The 24629-nt window shown below is 37.1% G+C and overlaps 1 protein-coding gene across 3 annotated transcripts; it reads right to left on the reverse strand.

Annotated features, from left to right (window-relative positions):
• Positions 1-9707: 9707 nt before the first annotated feature.
• LOC109008443 (myb-like protein X) lies at positions 9708-24427 on the reverse strand. 3 transcript variants are annotated; one of them, XM_018988527.2, is made up of 4 exons: positions 24226-24427; positions 22853-23839; positions 11040-12039; positions 9708-10770 (listed from the first exon to the last, which is right to left on the reverse strand). In XM_018988527.2, the coding sequence occupies exons 2-4, from the start codon at positions 22928-22930 to the stop codon at positions 10286-10288; spliced, it is 1563 nt and encodes a 520-aa protein (XP_018844072.1). In that variant the 5' UTR covers positions 22931-23839; positions 24226-24427; the 3' UTR covers positions 9708-10285. The 3 variants fall into 3 exon arrangements, with proteins under 3 accessions (XP_018844072.1, XP_018844071.1, XP_018844070.1); XM_018988526.2 differs by having other exon boundaries at positions 23956-24427; XM_018988525.2 differs by having other exon boundaries at positions 22853-24427.
• Between the last annotated feature and the right edge of the window lie 202 nt (positions 24428-24629).

Consider the following 24629-nt stretch of genomic DNA (forward strand, 5'->3'; position numbering starts at 1 on the left):
AATATAACAAAACGATTAAAATAAACGGTAAAATAACTCTTGAGGAGTGTACCGGTACTTGAGAGGAAGAGGTTTTGAAGTGAGCGGTGATTACAGCGGCAACAGTAGTGCACGAAGGGCATTCAAACGAGTTTTCTCTGTATTAAAACGAAAGGGGATGACGGCATTCAAAAGCCTCTGTCTCCCGATAACTTATATCTACAGAATTGTTCGAACATTAAATTATACTTTGAACAATTTTGACATACCGTTCGAATGGTATTTGTTTCAAATTTAGTAACTATCTATATTATTTAATATATTATAATATATTATAATTAGTATCTATTAATTAAAATATATATAGTAAATATAATTAAAATATATATAGTATATTATCATATAATATTGTTCTATATACTATATGGTATACTTAATACGTATAGTGTAAAAATAAATATAATTAAACATTTAGTAATGAACGTTCAAATGGTATATACTTACCGTTCGAAGGCTATATTGGCGATTAAACATTTTAGTCACGAAGAAAAATGTTCGAACGGTTTCTAGGATTGTTGGCGTCTCTTGAAATAGTTGCGGAAATGTATTCCGCCAAATAATGAGCAGTGAAATAGCGTTCGAATGGTATTTTAGTACAGTTCGAATGCTTGTACAAAAAATTGTCAAGCGAGAAAATATGCACGCTAAAATATTTTCACGTTCGACCGCCAAATACTGTCGTTCGAATGCTAAGTGAAAAGGTTAAGCACTTCCAACCGCCGGCAATCCCTCATTTCCTCTCTTCTCCTTCAAATTTTGCGCACAATCTCCATTTTCTCTCCAAAATCTTCTATTTTTTTCAAACAATCGTTCATTCTATGCACATTACAAAGAGGACTGCACACTTGTATTGATTAAATGTATGGTTTTTGTTAATCATAATTCTACATTAACTAATTTTCAAACAAATTATTAATTTTACAGTTTATATATATTTATATATATATTGTTTAGGTATTTATTGATGTGTTTGGAGTTGCACACCAATTATTTGAAGGTATGTTCGTGTTTTGTATATATAAACGATGCATTTGTGTTTTTATCTCTATTGTGAATTGATTTGTGATGTTTTGAATGGATTTCTGAGGTTGTGTTTTGTCTCTGGTTCGCGTCTGGAATTTGGATTGCAACCGTTCAAAAACTATAATTTTCCATTCCAACAAATTTTTCTGTTCGAACAGACTAATACAGGTTCGAATGGTTGTACTCCTGATTTATATATACTGAATGAAAAAATTATAAATAATATTTATAAAATAATTAATACTTAAATTAAAAATAAGACTTAAAAAATAATTATTGAAAAAACTATAATGTATAATTAAAAAATAATAAACATAAGAATTATTAATATTTAAAAAATATTATACTTAATTATAGTAAAAAAATATTAATAGTATAAAACAATAATAAAAATACATAATACTTAAAATACATTTTGTTGTATTGTAGAATTGTATTCTCGTATCTTACATTGTTGTTGTGTAATATTATTGTATCTTGTATGTCGCATCGAAATAACCATTAGACCCGTTCAAGAGTTATCAATCATGTTTAACGGTTGATTGATAATTATTGAGTTGTCCAGAGTGGACAGCTTGGGATTGTAAGATCATTAACGCAAAATGTATATGTTGCATCCGACATCATGATTTTGGTAGTCTTCCAATATTGTTATCTGGATATACAGTTTCAGTTATGGTGCATCGACGTATATCACTCGTCGGTGCACATGACCAAATGAGCATATTTGGAGACTATCGGGAGATGCTGTCGAAATTTCGTTGGATGTAACAAATAATAGTTGGTAGGTTGGCGATTACAATTTTACAATCACGAATGAAATTGGACCAACTACACGGTGAGAGGAAGAATTTGCATGCTTGCTTCTTGAAACACGTGACTATTTTTAATAGGGTATTAGACATGGATAAGAGTTGGATGTGAGTTAGAGATCGGTTGGGTAAGGATTTCAATATATATGCTGAAGGTGTTAAGAAATGTTTGGAGTTCGTATCCTGTATAGTTGATAGTGACGGTCGTATTAGATGCCCATGCCGACAATGAAAGAATTTGCGTTCTCATAAGATAGACTTAGTGAGAGAGCATTTGTTTGTCAAAAGTATTGGCCAAGATTATACTGATTGGGTCTTACACGGAGAACCATATCGAGTGTCATTCTAGTCTCGACACGAAGAAGAAGACATTGATGAAAATATACATCTAGAGGTTGTTGGTGATGAATACGAAGAGGATATGGAGCAAATGTTGAGTGACATTGGTGCGGAAATGTTTATGGATGAACGTGATACGGACGCATTAAATTCAAATAATTCGGGCCGTAACACATTTACACGCTTGTAGAATGATTCACAACGTGAGTTATATCCAAGATGTAGAAGGCACAACAAGTTGTCATTTATAGTTAAATTGCTTCATATAAAATTCATGTGCCGAATATCTATTAAGGCTGTCAATATATTGCTCGAGCTGTTTAAGGAGGCACTTCCATTAGACAATATTTTACCCTACAACTTCTATGAAGCAAAACAGTTGAAAAAATTATTCGGGTTTGACTACAACGTAATACATGCATGTAAGAATAATTGTGTTATTTTAGCGAGAGAATGAACAACTAAATGAGTGTTCCAGTTGCCATGAATCAAGATAAACAATTGAAAAATAGAATGTGCCGCAAAAGGTTGTACACCACTTTCCATTTATACCTATATTACAACGGTTATTTATGTCACGTTCAATGGCTGTGGACATGACATGACACTCATCATCTAGAGTCACGAATGATAATGTTTTGTCACATCCTGCGAACTCTCAAATTTGGAAGGAATGTAATTCGGAACACCTATGATTTGCTAAAGAACCTTGTAATGTGCGACTTGGGTTAGCAACAAATGGATTTAATCCGTTTGGGAACATTAGTACTAGTCATAGTATTTGGCAAGTTGTACTTATGCCGTATAAACTACCACCGTGGAAGTGTATGAAAGATCCATATTTTATGATGATTTGTTCATTCCAAGTCCAAGATCACCGGGAAATGATATAGACATACACTGGGTGGTATACGTTGTCAAGGAACGAAAATGGCTATATTTTGTGAGTGGCTGATGATGATTAAATTACCAGACGGGTATGCCTCAAATCTAACAAGGTGTGTGCGAACAAATGACTAGAAAATTATTGGACCAACAAACCATGATTGTCAAGTGTTTTTATAGTGTATCTTGTTTGTTGGTATCTGTGGGTACTAAATGAGAGATTTGCGGGTGGCTTTGACTGAGATGGGTATATTTTTTAAAGACTTATGTGCTAGAACATTGAATGTAGAAGTTTTGGACTGTATGGAACGAGAAATTGCTATAATATTGTATAAGCTGGAGAGTATTTACCCATCGTCATTCTTTGACATCGTGGTTCACTTGCCGTTCATTTGCCAATGTGAGGCACGACTCGCAAGACCAATTCAGTATAGATGGATGTGCCCCATTGAACGGTTCCTTGAGAAGTTGAAATGGACAGTGGGAACAAAGCTCGCCCAAAATGATCAATTGTAGATATATATATTGATGATAAGTGCATACATTCTATTCCAAATACTTCTAAGGCACTGACACGATTTTTGATCGGCCGGAAAGAAACTTTGATATTGACCAAACAAGACAACGAAATGAGTTTTCTATGTTTTTTCAGCAAATATGTCCACTTGGTATAAGGCGTAGTTATGATTTGTGTGGAAGAGAGTTCGAGAAATTTCAATGGTACGTGCTAAATAATTATCCTGAGATAGAGAGCCATTTGAAATAAGTTCACATTATTTGTTAACTAATATTTTAATTTACTTTAGAAAATTATAGGAATATAATTTTTTTGGTAATGTTTAATTTCAGTGATCATATTAATGTGTTCAAAGGACTGGGAGTAAATGATATAGACCATAAACAGGAATAAGAGCTCCCGGAATGGTTTGAACAACGTGTAATGACATTACAAATGCGAGTTTGCATTAAATTAAAAAATACATTGGATTGTTTATTTTTAGGTGTTTATACTTTATTTAATATGTAGGTTGTACAAATGCATGCGAGTAATCCAAAAGATATATCGGATGAACTGAATGCACTGGTGTGTGGCCGCTTGAGACGCGCTACTTAATATTTTGCATGTATTTCTTGAGGAAGTAGGTATTACACAATGGATCGAGAACGCTATAGGAAAACACAAAATAGTAGTATCCTAGTCGAAGGTAGTCATGGTGGAGACAACGTTGATTTCTATGGTTTATTGTCGATATAATTGGAATGAGATATTTGAGGGAGTTTGTGATGTATCTATTTAAGTGTGATTGGTGAGATCTAAGTAATCATCGAAGGGGGAAACATCATGATGAATATTTTGTGAGTATTAATACATCAAAAAAATGGTATGAAAATTATCTTTTTATTTTGGCTTCCCAAGCATCTCAAGTATTCTATTTAGACGATCCTGAGTTAGGATATCAATAGAAAGTAGTAAAAAAGTTTTTTTTAAGAAATATATATGATGTTATTCCTGAGACGGAGGGACAAGATGAAAAAGAATATGATCCCTCTACTCAATAAGCATACCAAGAGAGTTAATCCATCTTTAACTTATTTGTGCATTTGAGCCAGTATGAGATGATCTCATTTCATAGGAAAGATATTCAGATTGAAATTGTTGATGTGACAGTTGAGTAAAATATTGAGTCATCTGAAATATCTACAGATGATGAGAGCATATTTACAGATGAAACTGATACAGATGATTGACCAATTTTGTATTCACAATACACAGTATCTCGAAATTATGTCACCGAAGAGGAAGGAAGTTCGCATCCTATCTTCATTTGTTTCTAGCTCTCCGTTTTATTCACCACTAGAGACTAACTCTATAAAACAAGGTAAATATCTAATCTAATAATCATTTTTTCAATTAAAATAATTGATAATTGATACAAGGTAAATAACTAAATATTTTATAGAGTTAACAGTATAATCTCGTCAAGGTCGAGACACTACTAGAGACGTGACATTGGAGAAATATCGTAAAGTGAGTAAGATCAAAGTTAACATTCCTGACGAACATACCGGAGACGAGGGGCAACAAGCAGCTTGGCTTGCATTGTATGTAGGTTCTCTTACATAGACCTATGCACCTTTAACTATTAGTTCATGTTATAAAGTCCCGCAAAGTGTGAAAGAGTTTAAAAAGAAGCGTTGTTTGGTACGTAATATTTAAATAATAAATTTATATTAGTATTATTTAATATTCTAAGTGATAATATCTATGTATATATTTTTTCAATGATGATTTTGAACTAAATTTTGGTCGGAGTGAGAAGCGTAAGATTGTCGATGAGCTTATATTTTATACATTTTGCAAGTATAAGGTAAGATTAGGGGTGTAAATTTAAACCGGGAAACCGGAAAACCGGTCCGGACCGGACCGAACCGGACCGGTTGGTCCGGTTTTGAACCGGTCCGGTCCGGAACCGGTTCCTATTTTATGAAAACCGGCCGGTTCCGGTCCGGTTCCGGTTCCGTAGTTTTCGGGACCGGACCGGACCGAACCGGACCGGTTGGAAAAAAAAATATAAAAATTAATTTTATATATTATACAAAATATTTATATATATAATATATAATTATATGTTAAATTTTTATATATAATATATATAATTATATATCATATATGAAAAAATTTCATATTATAATTTATAAATAATAACATAAAATGTTTATCTTAAATATGAATATTTGTAATTTATTTGATCATATGTTATTAATATAATTATATATAAGATAATGTTGTTATAATTTATAAAATAAAAGTTTAATCTTAAAAATGAAAATTTAATTGATCATATGCTTTAAGCATAATATATATATTAAATTATTAATAACATTTTATAATAATAATTAATACTTTATTATATATTTTTTACATTTAAAAAAAACGAGAAAACCGGACCGGACCGGACCGGAAACCGGTAAAACCGGAGGTACCGGTTTAGGAGGGTAATCGGGGCGTAATCGGTTTTGAAAAATACAAAACCGGTACATACCGGTTCGGTCTTAAATTTTGTCCAAAACCGGACCGGACCGGACCGGTTACACCCCTAGGTAAGATGTCATGAGCATTACAATATATACGAGAACAAGGAAGATGCACGATAGCATCCTTTTCAGGATGTTCGACGTTCCAAATGGGAAAACTTTTGTGACATGTTTGAGAATCCATCATATAAGATAAATTAAATGAATTCTTTTACGTGTCCTATTTATAATTTTCGCTTACTAATATTTACAACTTTTATGCAAGTGCGAAGTTCTATAAGCAAAACAAAGAGATTGAAGTTGAAGATTTATCATCATACAGGATCAAAATCTTTCTATCACCTCTTTATGAAATTGATAATATACTTTTTATTTTTTTATTCTACATAGTTTTTTTTTTTTTAGGTACTAATTTTAATTGTAACTTTATATCTTAACAATGTCTCTTGTCGTAAGATTTAGACACCAATTATGATCTGACAAAATTATATGCTGCATCACATACTGATTATAATAAAGAGTGGCCTCATCCCGATACTCATGAAAATTATGTAATTATTATAATCTATTTTAATTAAACATATTTGAATATTTGTGATGATATTAATTCTTTATGTTGTGTATAGGATAAAATGGTTGTCTTACGTGCTGAAGCTGCATCAGATCAAAATTCATCAATAAGTGATGTTGAAATTTTTATACAAGTTCTGGGTCAACATTCAGGATATTTGAAGGGTTTGGGTCGCTGTGTAAAGCCTTTTAGCACTTTCTCAACGTCAAGTACCTCTATAGTGTTAAAGAATGCGAATTCCATAATCAAAGAATTGACTGCAAGACAACATGAGTTAGAGGCATAATTCGCGAAACAAGAAGACATTGAGATGCACATGAAACAACAAGAAGAACAATAGGAAGAGTTCAGGAGAGAGATGCAACTCCAAATACAGATGCTTATGCAACAGTTCATGGCCTCCAAGCAACTGATTTTTGTATTTTGCATACATTTTGGGATTTAATTATAAAGTTCTGTACGGATGATATTATTAGTAATATTACTATTTTATTTATTTAGTTTAGACTTATGACTAGTTTTATTTGTATTCGACGATTTTTAATGTATTTTTTTAAATATTATTTAATTATGCCTATTTTGTTTTAAATTTTTTGTTAAAATAAAACATTAACCGTTCAAACGTCCATGAAACGTTTGAACATGATATATCTGAAACAACCATTCGAACATCACATGATACCGTTCGAATGGTTATTAACTGGCAAATCGCTCGATCCTTTCATTATACGTTCGGACATCTTACTCAATCCAAAAAAATATAATTTTCATTCAATCATAAATTTGTTTGTTTAAACGTTCCCTCATGTCTATTTGGTCAAACAGATTAGTATCGATCGACTACTCATGTAGGATATATTCGGACATACATATACATTCAAACATTTTTGTTGGCATTCAAACTCCTTTCTGGAACGAAATTCAGCCGTCCAAGAAAAAAATGATCATTCGAACGGTTCAACAAATATTCGTCCCAAATGATATTTTTTGAGACGTCTCAAAATATCTTTTAGGATAGTGATATTGGGACGACCTTGAAACACTTTCTTTTTGTTCTAAAATAAAATCTAATTTTTTGAGACGAAAATTATGACATAAATATTTTAATTTTTGTGTTAAGGTAATTTTATTAATTGTTAGGGAAAGAGTAAGTAATCGACAAACAACCTTAAACAACGTGCAATTAATTAATGGAAGAAACTAATTTAATATAAGTCCAAATTAATAAGAATGACAGCATTAATTAATTGGTCTGACACTATGGTCGGTTGCTGTGGATCGAGGTGGTTGATCGATCCATTGGTTGGGATTATCTTGCAGGAACTATAGATGGGTGGTTGTGAAGGAGCAAATGGCTTAGGGCCGTACAGACTGTGGCCATTAAAATGGAAGACTCGGTTTTCCAGCAAAGTGTACTTCGATTGATAATCATTAAGCTGAAATGTTTTCCTGTCACAAGCTCCTTTAATTAATTAATATTCATGTACTGTTTGGGTAGGAAGAAAAATCGGTAATATTGATCATACACTTGTAACTGATCTTTTTAATTACAAATTATTTTATTGCTTATTTTATATATAACTAATTCAATCATGTCCATTCATTAAAAATGAATTTCTGTATGTATTGAAGGCACGTACGTACGTAAAGAGTCCCAATATGACAAGCTAAACTTGTTCCTGACATGTCCGATCGAGCTCAAAATTATTAGGGGATCGAAGTACTAATTTATCTCTTTAATTAATTAGCCTTCGTCCTGCTAGCTGTGTGATCTAAGACTGAACTTCATCTTATATATATATATTATATATACATGATTACTCGAGACTGGTTTTGAACTCCAAAAAAAAAATAAAAAAATGGAGCCAGGTAGGTAGGTTGATCCTGATGATGATCGCATTTCTGGAATGATCTTGTTGCGGACAAACTTCCTCGAGAAATGCACGTAATAATTAATGGAACGGGTGGGAGGTATGGAAATGAATTTAATTGCAATATATATGCATGCAGGTCCCTCAAATTAATTCAACTCCTACCTAACATTAACAATATCGTCCATCCAATATAGGAGACAACATATATAACACAGTTATTAATACACATGGTGATAGGGTGCATGCATGCATGCGTGCACGTACGCATCACTGCCAAGTCCTTAATATTTTGAGCCATACGATCGACCAACATTGGATTGGATGTTAGGTAGCAGAGCTGCCACAACTCTCTTTACTGAGCGAGACGTGCATCATGTGGACATCATTTTAGATAAAATGTCTTTAATTCTACATGTTTGTTTAACATTGATCGATCCACGAATTGAACATAATATATCTATAGATAGAAGCAGCTAGCTGTAAGTAAAATGTTTCATGTGTTTCGTGGGTGTCCTAATTCCTTAATTTCTAGCTATTAATTCATGTGTTGTGTTTTTGTTTTTTGATTAAAAAAATATACAAAATTATGCATGTTGTATTCCATGTCTTTTTGGATGTGAAATAAAAGGAAATTTAAATATATTTTGAAATTAAGTTCGTTAGACACCCACGAAACACATGCGCTTGAGGCGTTTAGCATACCAATTAATAGCTCAACCATACTGCAGTCAAATATGAGGAAGTTGATTAAAGAATTTACGTTTGTATTGAAACATGGCGTCAACCCAATGGGTATATATATATATATATATATATATATATATATATATATTATAGAGAGAGGCCATATAACAAACTGATCATCGTTGGAGAATCATTATGGAAATTAAGAATCTTGTCCAAAGAGCAAATTGTCAGAGCACATAAGTGCAAGAAGAAAGATCAAAGGCCAAAGCTAAAGCAGAGAGAGCTATTGAGTAGGAAGGTGGATGATGTGAGCCAAGGCAAACAACATATTCGAAAATCAGGGGGAAAAATGAGACTAATTTCCGCTGAGCTGCCTGTTAGAGAACACATATAGAGGATTAGGGTCTTGGAAGAACGATTATATGAGTGGTAAATAAAATGAATGCCACTACTTTCCTTTTCCTCTATTTTACATTTCTTGTAAATAAGAGTTCTATGTTACAAATCAAAATTGTGGGGGGGTTTCAAAGACCACATCTAGTTTCCCTTACATTCTCAATTAGATGATGAGCAAGTATAATAAAAATTCCACAAGCTTACACATCTCCCTCTCTAACCAACCTTTCTGAGCCGCCTTTATGAAAATTTTCATTTTCAATGAATTAGTAGTCTGATGCCATGAGGCAAAAGAGCCCCCTTCCCATATAGCCCTGCAATGATGCACTGGAGCATACAATGGCGTGTAACAAATGCGTTTCAATCATGTTTACCGAAAAACGTGTTTCACCCAACCTTATAGAAGAACAAGGCAATCACCCACACAATGCTCCCCTCAACAGAAAGCAATAACAAACAAATGCAGCAAGAAAATTGGAAATTTCTTCTTCAAAGGCCAGATGCTGCTGTACCTGTCTGTACCTTCCCCATTTGTGGTCCTATGAAGGATTTCCTCCCAGCTCAGGTAGAGCATGAGGGTGGCGAGTGCCGTTTGAATAATTAGTGCAAATTTGTATAGTTAATCAGTATGGAATAACATACGGCAGAGCACAAATATCAGCTGACTCTATCCTCACAGCTTCCTCCCATACCTGCGGCGTGTCCTCAACCCGTGAAGATTCCACTTTGGGCTTTTCTGATTGAAAACCATTGCTGCTAAACAGCCATTCTTGGTCATCATAATCCGACCACTCGCTCATTTTGGGTACAGTATATACCTGGCTTAGATACTTGGCATCTGGGTGGGGTGGCTTAGCAAACACTTTCACAATCCGCTCAGCTTGGGCAGAGGCAAGCATAGGCTTCTTTGAGGAGACAGAAGATGACTGGTCTATAACGCCATTTATCTTGCGTTCCTTATTATCCACCTTAAGATTACTGGCTGCACCAGGCCTATCTGAAGCATTTGTGACAGAAGTTTGACAAAGTTCCAATACCCTTCCATTTACCGGAAATTGATGAGAGGAAGAATTGGGTCTTGCCAATTTATTGGGCCGAACATCACTGGCTGTAAGAAAATTCAAACAGGAAGCATCACTTGTCAGCTAATAAGAATATTATCAGTGTTTAAAATTACATGACAAAAGTGATTCAATGTTATTCCATGAACAACTGGCAATTAACTCGAGAAATTTTCTTAACACAAAAATACGTGAAATCACAAGGGACCCACCAAAGTCTAAAGGATAGTTAGCCTACGACCATCCTATGAAGTCCATAACCTGAAAGCAATGATTGGGCTTCAACAATTCATTGTTCATTACAAAAAGAACTCACCATGTAAAACTCCATTTGTATCCACTTCCTTCCGTTTCTTGAGACTTTCCTCAGAAGTGGCACTCTTGTCGCTGTCCTTGGGAAGTTTTGGGGTTCTAGCATTATGGCTATTGATAAGGTCACTCTGGTTGCTTTCTTTTAGTTTATCATGTTCTGTGTTCTTATGTTCAGTTTTCGCCTTTGCTTTCTCCTCCTTCTTTTTCTCTTTTTCCCTGTCCTTATCCTTCCCTTGGCTCTTTTTCTCTCTATCTTTTTCCTTGTGTTTATTCCCCCGTTTATTATCAATTTCCTTTTCTTTGGCCTTTTCTTTCTCGTCTGCCCTTCTATCAATATTTTTTTCAAATAGTCCGGATATTCCTTCAACTCTAGTTTGAGCAACCCCAGCGGGGTTCGGAACCGTTGAATTTCCACTAAATCTTGACTCACCCTTAATTCCTGGACCATCCATCTTTCTATCATCAACCCTCTTGCTCTTCTCCTTCCCTTCAACCCTAATATCAGTACCTTTAGCCACCAATTTGACCGTCCCCTCATCCTTTCTTTGGTCCGTATTTGTGAACTTCTCAGCCAACTTGTTCTCGGTTGCCCTGTTATCATCTTTGATCCTCTTGCCAAACTCCTGCACAAATTTAAAATCCTTCGTCTCCCCCACAAGATGGTTGCTCTCACTTTGTTTCTTTGCATTGTAACCTGCAAACTGCCCAGCATTTCTTTTCTCATCCGAAATATTGTTTTTACCTTTATCCCTTTCCTCTCTATGGATGGGTTTTTCCCCAATTTGACACTCGGCTTGCCCCAGAAGTCTCTTCTCATCTGGGACACTGTTTTTCTCCTTATCCCTGTCCTTCTCCTTATCCTTCTTTTTATCTCTGTTCTTGTCCTTCTTGTCTTTCTTTTCCCTGTGCTTCCCTTCACTTTTCTCTGTCTCTCTTTTCTCTTTAGTTTCTCTCTTCTCTTTGTCCCTTTTCTCCTTTTTTTGCTTCTTTTCTTTGTGCTTTTCCTGTGAACCATGCAAGAACAACAATAAGAAAATGCATTTCTAAGAAACAAAAGAGAATTTTATACGGAATTACAAAACAATTAACACAAATACAGAAAAGTTTTTTCATATACACTCTAATTTTGCCTTGTAAATGTGTTCGGAGGAACAGTTTAGAATTAGTTTTAGGTGACATAAATGCTGAGCAGATTCCATTTAGTCATATAACAACAAAGAACAGCAAAGGAAGACGCAGCAAACAAAAACAAGCACAACAAATGAAGGCTGGAGAGAAATATTCTACCCATTACAAAACATGACCCTCACAATGCCTCCAACTTATTTGAGCTAAGAAAATCCACATATATTTCAGTAAGTCCTTTATAAATCCAATAAAGCATTAAAGTTTTTTTTATTGGCACCAGATGTTCAGGAACAGCATCCCGACTAATTCCGGGGGTGCACAAGCCCTCGGCAAGAAGTTTCATGCAAGTGCTCCTTGGGTAATTCAAGGAGAAAATCCTCCAATCCGATGGCCCCTAGAGATTGTTTGCACCTAAGGAAATTTGAACCTTAGACCTAGGAGGAGCATATTCCCAAACCCAAGGTCTTTATCACTTGAGCCAACCCCTGGGGGTTCCAATAAAGCATTAAAGTGAGAGCTTCAACTGCTTCTTTTCCACATTTGAACCACAAACTACTTGATGTTACTAACATGCAGTTTGAAATATAAGTGCAAAGCCCCATAGAGAGTAACTACTCATGTTTTACCTGATAAAACAAAGAAAAGGTGAGGAAAAAAGAGGTGCGTGGGCCCTATGGAGTGAGGCTATGGAAGCATATAAGAGTTTGGGGTACACATGCAAGAAATATTTGCTTTATGGTGGGTAATGGATCCAAGGTCAAATTTTGGCATGATGTATGGTGTAGCAATAGGGCACTCAAGGAAACTTATCCACGAGTCTATGGTTTAGCAAGAATGAAAGAAGCCTGGATTGCGGACCATTAATCATCTCCAATGTTATTACCCCATGGAATGTTACATTCCTCAAAGATGCACAAGATTGAAAAATTGATGTTTTTTCAACATTCTTTGACCTTCTGTATTCCACCCGTTTGTTGGGGGGCGTCGAAGAAAAGTTTTTTGGTGCCCGTCTAAGAAAGGGATAGTCACAGTCCACTCTTTCTACCAAGCCATGACCACACACGACACAAATCCATTCCCATGGAAGAGTATTTGGAAGACAAAGGCACCATTAAAGGCATCATTTTTTGTAGGGATGACTTCTTTGGGGGAAGATTCTCACTCTAAAAAAAAAAAAAAGATTCTCACTCTAAACAACTTGAGGAAACGTCAAATCATAGTCATGGATTGGTATTGTATGTGCAAGAAGAGTGGAGAGTCCGTTGACCATCTACTACTTCATTGTGATATTGCCATGACTTTGTGGAATGAAGTCTTTGCTTGGTTCGGACTAGCTTGGGTGATACCAAAAAGGGTAAGTGACCTCCTAGCTTTTTGGAGAGGCACTCGGGACAACTCGCAAATTGCATCAGTATGGAAGATAGTCCCAATATGCCTACGGTGGTGCATTTGGAGGGAGAGGAATGAAAGAAGTTTTGCAGTCAATGGATGAGCTTAGAAACTTATTTTTGAATATTTTACTCCATTAGTCGATTGTAATTGATTTTCATGGCATGACCTTTCATAAATTCCTTGTATCACTAAACTAACATGCTTAGGCGTTGCTCTTGTATATGTCCCGTATACTTGGGCTCTTACCTATTCTTTTGATCAATAAAATTTTGTTTACCGATAAAAAAAGTTATATAAAGCAGAGAGAAAATAGGAGGAAAATAAAAAACCTGAAGTTTCACCAGTATTTCGATCTATCACCTAAAACCCAAGATTCTCACCAAAACTCACTTATTGAGGAATGGGATAGCACTATTCCCATCCCAGCATTAATGAACCACTCAAAAAGAAGATATTTTTAAGGTTTTCTTCCTCAGCTGGTTAACCAAACTCACTGTGAGGATCGTGAACATCATAGCTTCAAATCTTGGAGAATCATTATGTGAAGTTATTCATCACAATCAAAATCTCCAGCCATTCAATGGAAAAGCTGTACTGTATCAATTTAAGTTAAACAACAAAAACCACCCCACCTCCTAAACAAAATGAAAGGAAACCACACCAGAAGTTTTTTGATACAGGGAAACCACACTATTAAGTTATAGCCAGCCATCAATGTCACCTAATTCTGCAAGAACAATCACTTTTAAAATGACCTTCAATTAGCTGTTAAGTTACAACATTTCTAAGACACCCCAGTACCATCTTTCAAGCAACAAGACAGTACCCTACACCCCCCCCCCCCCAAAAAAACCCAAAAAAAATTAATCCCACTCTGATGGGAAGAGGAAATGGCATTTAAGCCAGAGCTCATAATAACAGGTGAAGCATACCCAAATACAAAAGCTCATTGACCACTACTGTAGTGTCTGCAGCAACCTGCTTGAACCTTCATGACTAAATTGAACATAACGACTGCTGTGCTTGCACGGGAGCCAGCGACCTATGCCACAGTGGGAAGGCCTACAGCTGCTGTGCTTGCACGGGAGTCTCAAGTGGACACTGAGATGCTGATGGAAAACAGTTCTGAGACCTCGGGTGTTGAGAACAGTCCTGGCACCTTGGTTTTATTCAAACCCAGAGCCTTTGAAAACGAGGGGGAATCTCTGAACATTGGTGCTGATGTCCACTGGGGTGAACTGACTCCTTTGAATTCAATGCCCCCACTGCTAGCATCAATTTAGGTCCTATGTAAAGCCAAAAAGATTCAATTGTGCATTGGACTCCCATGTATTCGCTATGAAGACCAATTCTTGGCCTTACTTGCTGCCATCAAAGATGGGCAGCCCAATTCAGCCATGAAGAACCATTCAGCCAAGAAAATGGAAAGGGAATTAAAGCGACTTACATGTTTGGTCAATTACGAAGGAAGTGCGAGTCGTGGTGGAACGAAGGGTGGGGTAGAACGGTGATTTTAGGAAGCTGAAGATAGTTTCGTTGAATGTCCGAGGGTTGAATGAACTAGAGAAGCGCACCGAAGTACAGAATCAACTTTGCGGATGGAAAGTTGATGTAGTATGTTTACAAGAGACAAAACTGGAAGTCATCTCCCGAAGCACCATACAGAGTTTGTGGAACTGTTGCCATGTGAGATGGTTGTATTTGCCATCTAAGGGGGCTTCGGGAGGCATCTTAGTGATGTGGGATAAGAGGGTGATGGAAAAGATGGAGAAGTGTGTGGGGGAATATACGGTGGCTACTTCTTTCAAGAATGTGAAAGATAGCTATCAATGGTCCTTTGTCGGTGTTTATGGACCCAACTCTAACACAACGAGAAGAGGCTTGTGGGATGAACTGGCTGGTCTTTGTAGCTTATGGAGCCTTCCTTTGTGTATTGTGGAAGATTTTAACGTCACTCGCTTCCCAAGCAAGCAAGTGAGAGGTCCTAGCTCTAGCTCAGCAATGATGGATCTTTCAAAATTTAATTGTGAGCAAGAACTTTTGGACATTCCTCTAGTGGGTGGCACATTCACATGGTCCAGTAATAGAGAACATCCAACTTGGTCAAGACTTGACAGATTCCTTATTTCGCCCAATTGGGAAGCACACTTTCCGGATCTAATCCAAAAACGGCTTCCAAGATTATATTCGGATCACTTCCCCATTCTCATTGATTGTGCCAGCATCCAGGGAGGTAAAAGATATTTCAAATTTGAGAACATGTGGCTGAAATCAGAAGGCTTCGTTGAGCAAGTTAGATAATGGTGGTCTTCATAATTCATACAGGACAATCTGAGTCATGTGCTGACTTGTAAGGTAAAGGGTCTCAAAGTGGACTTGAAGAAGTGGAATGAGCAGATTTTTGGGAATGTGGAACACCGTAAAAAATCCCTCCTCGACGAATTACAGGACTTGGAGCGCATGGAGGAGGAGCTTTTAGAAGAAGAAAAGGCTCACAAAAAGCATCTCATCTTGGATATTGAAAGGTTGGCCTTAATGGAAGAGACTTCATGGAGACAAAAAATCGAGGGCTTTATGGTTGAAAGAAGGGGATAAATGCACCAAATTCTTCCATCGAATGGTGAATTCGCATAGAAGACACAATATCATTGAGTCCTTATTGGTAGATGAGAGGATTACATCGAACCAGACTAAGATCACAGAGCACATTACCAATTACTAAGCACAATTACTTTCGGAGCAATTTTCTTGGAAACCATGTTTGGATGGTCTTGTTTTTGAGTCGATTGACTAGCAAGAAGCAAGTTGGCTAGAGAAGCCATTTGAGGAGGTGGAGATTCATAAGATGGTGAGAAATATGGCAGGGGACAAAGCTCCAGACCCAGATGGGTTCACTATGGCCTTCTTTAAGGCATCTTAGGAGGTAGTAAAAGATGACATCATGAGCTTCTTCTATGAGTTTCACGAACAAGATAAGTTTGAAAAAGAGTAATGCTACATACAGTCGTAGAATGCGTAAGCGCCGTGCAATCGCTTTGAAAAAAAGTGGGGTACACTATTAAAAAATTAATTTCCTTTCACGTAGGTCCCATATTTATTCACTTTTTTTAAAGTGACTGCACGGCGCTTGCACACTCACGACTGCAAGTATCATTTCTCTTTGAAAAAAGCCTAAACGCTACCTTCATTGCTTTGATTCCAAAGAAGTCGGGAGTGGTGGAGATTAAGGACTTTCGTCCTATTAGCTTGGTGAACAGTATGTACAAAATCCTTGCGAAGGTATTGGCTAATAAATTGAGTACGATATTGAAGAAGCTCATATCCAAGCCCCAAAATGCATTCATACAAGGTCGGCAAATTCTTGACTCGGTGCTTATTGCCAACGAATGTTTGGAGGGTCGCATCAGTTGGGTGAACCAGGATTATTATGCAAACTTGACATGGAGAAGGCATATGATCATGTAAATTGGAATTTTTTACTACACATACTTGAGAGGTGTGGACTTGGAGCGAGATGGTGTTCTTGGATCCAATTTTGCATCTCCACTGTTTGCTTCTCTATTTGGGTAAACGGTACCCCAATGGGTTTCTCCGAAAGTTTGAGGGATGTGAGGCAAGGTGATCCCTTATCTCCATTACTATTTGTTTTCATAATGGAAGCTTTTAGTAACATGATCGTAGGTCGTGGAAGGGGATTTCTATATGGCTTTATTGTTGGGGATGCAAGAATTGGCACACTTGAGATGACTCACCTCTTATTTGCAGATGACACTTGTATTATGTGGAGCTAATCATAACCACATTCAAGCTTTGCGGGCTCTTCCACTTTGCTTTAAAGCAACATCGGGCTTGAAAGTGAATCTTACAAAGTCAAAACTAGTTCCGGTTGGAAATGTTCCAAGTGTTTTGAGATTGGCTAATATCTTGGGATGCAAAGTCTCCATTGTACCAATGAAGTATCTCGGTCTCCCATTGGGTGCCTCCTATAAGTGGCAGTCTATTTGGGATGGGGTACTGGGAAAATGGAGCACAAACTAGCAAGTTGGAAGAGGCTTTATTTGTCCAACAGTAGTAGAGTTACGTTGATCAAAAGTACCCTCTCCAACTTGCCTACCTACTTATCATTATTTCTAATACCATGCAAGGTGGCACACTGGATAGAGAAATTGCAAAGAGATTTCCTATGGGGGAATAGCTGAAGAATTCAAATTTCATTTGATGAAATAGGCTACAATTTGTACCCCTATACGCAAAGGCGGGTTGGGAATTCGGAATTTGTTGGTTTTCAACAAGACTTTATCGGGTAAATGGTTATGAAGATATCATGAAGAAAGGGGAGCTTTATGGAGGGTGATCATAGATCTAAAATATGGTGGATTATGGGGAGGATGGAGTTTGAATGAGGTGAGTGGAGCACATGGGGAGGGGCTTTGGAAACACATAAGAAAAGGTTGGACCAATCTCCATCAATCAACGCGCATTATAGTTGGGGATGGTTCTAGAATTAAATTCTAAAATGACTTATGGTGTGGAGATCAAACCCTCAAAGAAGCCTACCCAATACTATACAGCCTTGCACAAAGAGAGACGACCTTAGCATCAAAGCTTATGGATCTCTCTAGCAGATCAACCCAATAGAACATCATTTTCCTTAGATCTGTCCAAGATTGGGAAATTGACACATTTACAAATTTCTTCGATCTTACACACAATTGTAGTGTGTCTGGAGGAGTGGATAAGATGATATGGTCACCATCCAAGAAGGGGAGATTTACTGTACAATCGTACTATAAGTCTCTTATGCCACACTCTACAAGAACCTTTCCAGAAGAACATATGGAAGACTAAGGCCCCAAAAAGCTCCTTTTTTTGTGTGGACAGCTTCATTAGGGGAGATTCTCACCTTAGATAATCTAAGGAAACGCCGGTTCATTGTATTGGATTGGTGTTACATGTGTAAGAAAAGTGGCAAGTCTATGGATCACCTATTATTGCATTGTGATGTAGCCATGAGTTTATGAAACGATATTTTGCGAGAGTGGGACTCATTTGGGTAATGCCAAGAAGGGTTGTTGACTTTTTGGCCAGTTGGCAAACCATCCGGGGTAACTCTCAAATTGCAACCATGTGGAAGATGGTATCGACCTGCCTATGGTGGTGCATATGGATGGAGAGGAATGGTCGGAGCTTTGAGGATCATGAACGGACAATGGACAAGCTTAAAACTTTTTTCCTGCACACTTTATTCCATTGGTCGATTGTAATAGACTTTAATGGCATGAACGTACATGATTTTCTTGTATCTCTAGAAAGTCATGCCTAGGTGTGGTTCTTGTTTATGTCCCATGTACTTGGCTTCGCCTATTATCAATAAAATTTCATATTTATCAATTAAAAAAAAAACTGAACATAAGCAGTAACATAATTTCCCATCTCATCCATTCTATCTCTTTTATCTTTTTTTAAAGTACAAAAAAATTCAATAAAAAGCTCAAAATGCATACTCAAATGCACAAGTTACATACAAGAGAGATACCTATCTGACAAGAGGAAAAATACAAGAAATTCATGAAAGCTCAGCCTATTAGCGTCTATAGAAGTAGTCCAAAGGAGTATAGTATGAAAAAGAAATTCTTGAGCTCCTCCATAGTCCATTCTAGTCCTAAAAAATTCTAGTATTTATTTCCAACTAAATACACCACATAAGGCAAAGTACGAACCATTTTCCACACTGCAGCAGTATGCCGGCTTCCACATAACCCTCTACAAGAGTAAAAAAGATCCACTATTCTACTAGGCATAACCCAGGACAAATCAAACCAACAGAAGAAGTCAATCCACAAAGCAGTAGGTATCTCGCAATGGAGTAAAAGATGATTTGAAGACTGTCTACTCCTCTTACACATGCAGCACCACTAAATGCCAAAAATGTGTTTTTTCCTCAGATTGTCCATCATGAGAATATTTCCTATAGAGGTTTTCCAGGAAAAAATCGCAGGTATTGGAGGAATCTTAGTCGCCAGATCTTCTTACAAGGAAATGGGCTTATCATAACCCATGCTTTATAAACAAGCTAAGATGCACTGATTCACATTGTCACATGCCTTTGAAATGCTGAGCCATCAAAAGAGACCACCAATCTAAATCTTGAAATTGTTACCCTCCAGAAAAAAAAGGAGACAATGCTTATGTACCATTTTCAAAAGTCCTTCAAAGGACACACCGCATGAGAGTTCTTTCCCCATTTATGCAACCTAAATGTTTAAGGATGAGGTTGACTTATTCATCATAAAGTATTAGCACCATGAGTACCGCCACCGTGCCAAATCAAGTTGATTACCCTTTCTCAGAGTGTTATCCCATAAATAGGCTCTAGGAAGAGAAAATTAGGGATATTAAAACCCATCTAATGTCGAATGGAAAGATTTTCATATAATCTAGTACTTCATCCTTCTGGAGTGTAAATTTCCTAGTGGCACTCAGGATGCCCAAATACGACAAAGGACTTATGGAAGTAAAAATCACGATGTCAAGGATGGCTCATCTAAAAAATCTAAACTACCATCCCAAATCAAGAACGCCAATAGAACTCCACCTATATTGAAACCATGTACACCGGAAGCTGTATATCCTTTCAACTAGGAAAAGCTTGAAAATGTAACCTCCTAAAATGGTCCAGAAATCAAGTCCTTCAAAATAAAGAAATAAATGAGGAAGGAAACAAAATACAGCTTATGACCCGAAATCAGTTCCAAAAACAAAAATAGATAAGTAGTTCCCAAAAACAATTACAAGACTGCAACCGATATTTTCACGTTAGAGAAACACTAGTTCTCCCTCCAGAGGAAGCAATTTTGTGGGTCATCAAGCCAAAAAAATTCCCTCTTGTACCATCAAAAGATCTCCTCAAAGTATCAGTTCTGCACAACAATTGAGCAGGTCTTACACTTGTCCTTCAGTCACGAAGGAGGCAATAATCTCAAGGACCTTACTTTCCTTCAACCATCAAAACACACTGACCCCACTCATTAAATTCAAATCCCAGTCTTTTAGGTGATGAGGTTTCTCCTGGTCCTATATTACCAAGAAACCCCTCATAAAGAACTTCGTGTCACATATTTTCAAAGCTTAAAAGAGCAAAGTTGTAACCAGAATTAATAGAGTACAGGGATGGTGATCCTAAGGAACAACACAACCAAAATTCATACCACGGAGCTTCTCACTTCAGCAAGATATGAAGCTAATTTGCTGAGGTCCTCGCATCATATTTTCTGCCAAAAAATTCTAGTATCTTAACATCTAGGACAAGACTAAAAAGCTCCATCATACGATTCCTCATTATAACTTCAAGGTGTAATAACAAATATTAGTTTAGAGAGAACAAGCAATTAATACTCACTGACCTCCATAATATAAACAGAATGATATCTCACAGATAAAAATGTCAGTCCAAAATCGGAACATGCTTTCAGATGTGGAGAAAATTGAAGCAACTTCCCATGAACCTAAATGTATCCTACTACCCCCACATTATATCACTCACCAACATACTCAAAAAAAAATGAGAGACACAAGTCTTGCTTATAATAAGTAGCCGTTGAACTTCTATTCTAGTATCATTTCATGGGATAGCCATCATTTACTAGAACTTGAAATCTTATTTAAATTAGACTTATGAGTGTGTTTTAGTCCAGTCCAACTAGAAGCTCGTTTACAGTCAAAGAAATTCTAGCCCTATTACAAGTCAAGATCTAGCATCGACATAAGTGTGCCTTTGTACTCAAATAATTCAGAGTAGATTAATATAAGTGCTTTGGTTTATGGAAGGCTTGTATGTCTAGATTAATTCTTATCATTCTTTCTCTTCTTGGGTACTTTTTACATTTGTTCACAGCATGTGGAAAGATACAATCTCAACTTCTTCGCAAGTCTTTCGCAACCCAAGTCAAACCCTTTCCTTTACTCTATCAAAGTAGTGCATCTATTCCCAGGCCTTCAGCCACCAATCAGCCTTTAAAGAGAACCCTAATCTTTTTGCTGTCAAGAATTCTTGCAGCCTTTATTCCTTGTTTCAGCCACTTGTCACCCAGTCAAACATAAAATTTTTCCAGCCATATTCAAACCATAAACACTGCATCATCATACAATTCCAAGCCCTTGACCCATTAATTTTGCCAAACCCCAAGCCCACCAAAGCACATGTACACAGATTCTCTATGGAAAGCCATCTTTAAAGTTTCATCGCTGGTGTTAACTCTCTGACCAATTATTTTCAATTTCAATCAAAATCATTCAGTGAGTCAACTGGCCAAATAATAGTGAGTTTGGTAAACGGACCAAGTGACCAACTCAACACCCATTGAGGGTGTTTAATTATGAGGCCCAACTTTAATGGATTAAATGCTACACGTCAATCAGGTCTGTTTATGAATAAAAATGTGCCTGTGTTGGGTGAGAATCCTAATAAGCAGGCAGGCACTTAAGCCCAGATTTTTGGATGTGCATGGAAAAGGCCCATTGTCATGTACAGGTTATGAAGTAGGGGAAGGATACATAAACATGTTAGTAAGGAATCCCATTGCCGTAACTTCAATATCTATTCCAAAATAAACTGTTACAAATATATATAAAAAAAAGACATGTTAAAAAATGATTGGCAGAGTCAAATCCTAACAATCAATCAGAAGTTCCCAATGTCAATCATCCGAAATGGACAATAGGCGTACCCTGCCATTTTACCCTTTCATTATCCTTTTTGATAAGTAGTAATTCATTGATAAGCAAACAAGTACACAGAAACGTATAAATAAATGTCTATGAAGAAGATAAAGATACAAGAAAGTCAGGTATGTTTAAACCATTAGAATCTGTGGAAGCAGTCCAGGATAAGAGAATATTGATAAAAGAAATAAAAAAATAAAATAAAAAAGTTTTGAGCTCCTCCATCGTCCTTTTACGATCCTCAAAGATTTTTTCTTTCAGTTCCTTTCATTATCTTCAATGGCACCAAAACTCCCACTAAATTAGTCTTAGATAATCAAAATCTTATATGTACTTACAGCCTACTAAACCAATCAGTTAAACCCCAAAGGTTTTTAGTCAGATATACCTAAAATTACCCATATTTATTTCAGCAATTGCATAACGCTATGTAGTGCATGAAATCTAGCTGTGACATGAGAAATGAGATTTTATCACAATTTGGCGCTGTGAAACTCACAACAATATTATTTCCTAGCACCTAACGAATGCCACACCAATTATGGACTATTGATGGATAAAAGAAAGTAAATGAACCTTTTTTAATAAGTCCACATCCTCGGTCTTAGTCTTCTTTTCATATCCTGGTGGTGGGAACTGAAAGCAGCGCGACATTGCAGGAAATCCAGAAGTACACTCTACTAGCACCTTCCACTAACAAAAATGCTCGAATTACATTCCAGTAATGCTGTTCCGGAAAGAGAACGAACCAGAAACTATGCTCTTGTCCATACACCATGTCCCCGCATTCATTTCCAGCTTCAATATCCCTCCATAAGCATACCACTCACTCTAACAAACACCAATTACAAAACCCACCAATCTTTCTTCCCCACTAGCGAAAATGTACACAGGCGTCACCCAGGTATCACCAAAAAATACTTCAAAAATTAACACCAGATGGTAACCACCCAATCAAACCACTGTGGTACTACACTAAACTAGTTAAACAAGACACGGATGGCAAAGCTGAGAAATCTCTTTGGTCAATAATTTAGCTCAAACTATGTTAACCCAAAGGGTTTCTTGAGAAACAAAAACGGTGAACTACAATCAGAACCTCTGTGTTGCCTTCTGGGCCAATACAAAAACATCACCTCCTTATAAGCAAATCCCAACACCAAAATCATTCCCAACTTAAAGATCAAACGAGCAAAGCAGCAAAGACCCAGAAACGCTTAATCCTCCAAAAAGATCGATTCCCCCAAAGTCTCGGATCACTGTCTACACACAATTCAATACGTGCAATCCTCTTCCATGCTCGGAGCACCAATGGGTAACCATTGTTCCTAAGCAATCTCCGAACTCGATAGATGAGCCCTAGTACTATCAAATCCACAATTTTGATTCCGTGGAAGACTGGAGCTCGTGCCCATCGCCGAGCACACTCCTGTACTCTCCAATCTGTGCTCTGATCAAACCTAATTTAAGTCCAAAATTGAGGAATTGAAAAAGTGTGCAGGATTGCGATCCACAAGAACCCTAGAAATCCCGCAGCAAAAGAAACCCGTTTCTCAGCACAAGCTGCCAGTACAAAAAAGAACCCTAATTATGCTACTCGAATAAATTCAGAAAGAAGAATAAAAATCGAGATTTGGAGAAGAGAGAGAGAGAAGAGAATCAAAGACTTTATTGGGTACCGATCAAAAGCGGAAAAGGGAAGCACGATTCGAAGCGTCCGCAAAAAAATTGGGGAATTTGAAGAGGAGAAGAAGTTATGAAATTGCGGGATTGGGATTTCTTTGCCCAAGACAAAGTTGGGAATGTAGTGTGGGAGGAAAAGGATCTCTGTCTCTCCGTCTTTCTCTGTCTCTCTCTCTCTTTCTCTCTCTCTCTCTCTCTTCCTTAGGTAAGAAGAAGAAGAAGAAGAAGGAACAGGATGAATAGCAGAGTAATAATGGGGGAAGCACCTTAAATGTTGGGTTTTTGTTTCTGTGTCCAGTGGGTTTCTCTTTGATGGTGTCTGCGTGTGAGTGCGCGCGCGTCTGCGTTCAAGTATTTGTGTGTTACCTACAGAAGACTCTCTCTCTCTCTCTCTCTCTCTGAAAATTGCAGTAGGTTTTGTTCGGAAGTTGCACGCGAGAATGAAAGCCAAAAGGAGGCTGTGGAAGGAGGGGGTGCTAACTGCTAATTATATTGCTGTGTGTGTGAGAGGGCGGGTTGAGACACGGAGAAGCTAACGGAAGACAAAGAAAACGCGCCGAGGACGCGCGTGAGAGTGAGTGAGAGAGAGAGCGCTCCCTTCCCTGATGCTCTGAGAAGAGCCATTAGCCTAAGCACATGCATGTGGAGTTTACCTTTGACATCCGTCACT

Source organism: Juglans regia, chromosome 7 (assembly GCF_001411555.2).
Source record: "Juglans regia cultivar Chandler chromosome 7, Walnut 2.0, whole genome shotgun sequence".
Lineage (NCBI taxonomy): Eukaryota > Viridiplantae > Streptophyta > Magnoliopsida > Fagales > Juglandaceae > Juglans > Juglans regia.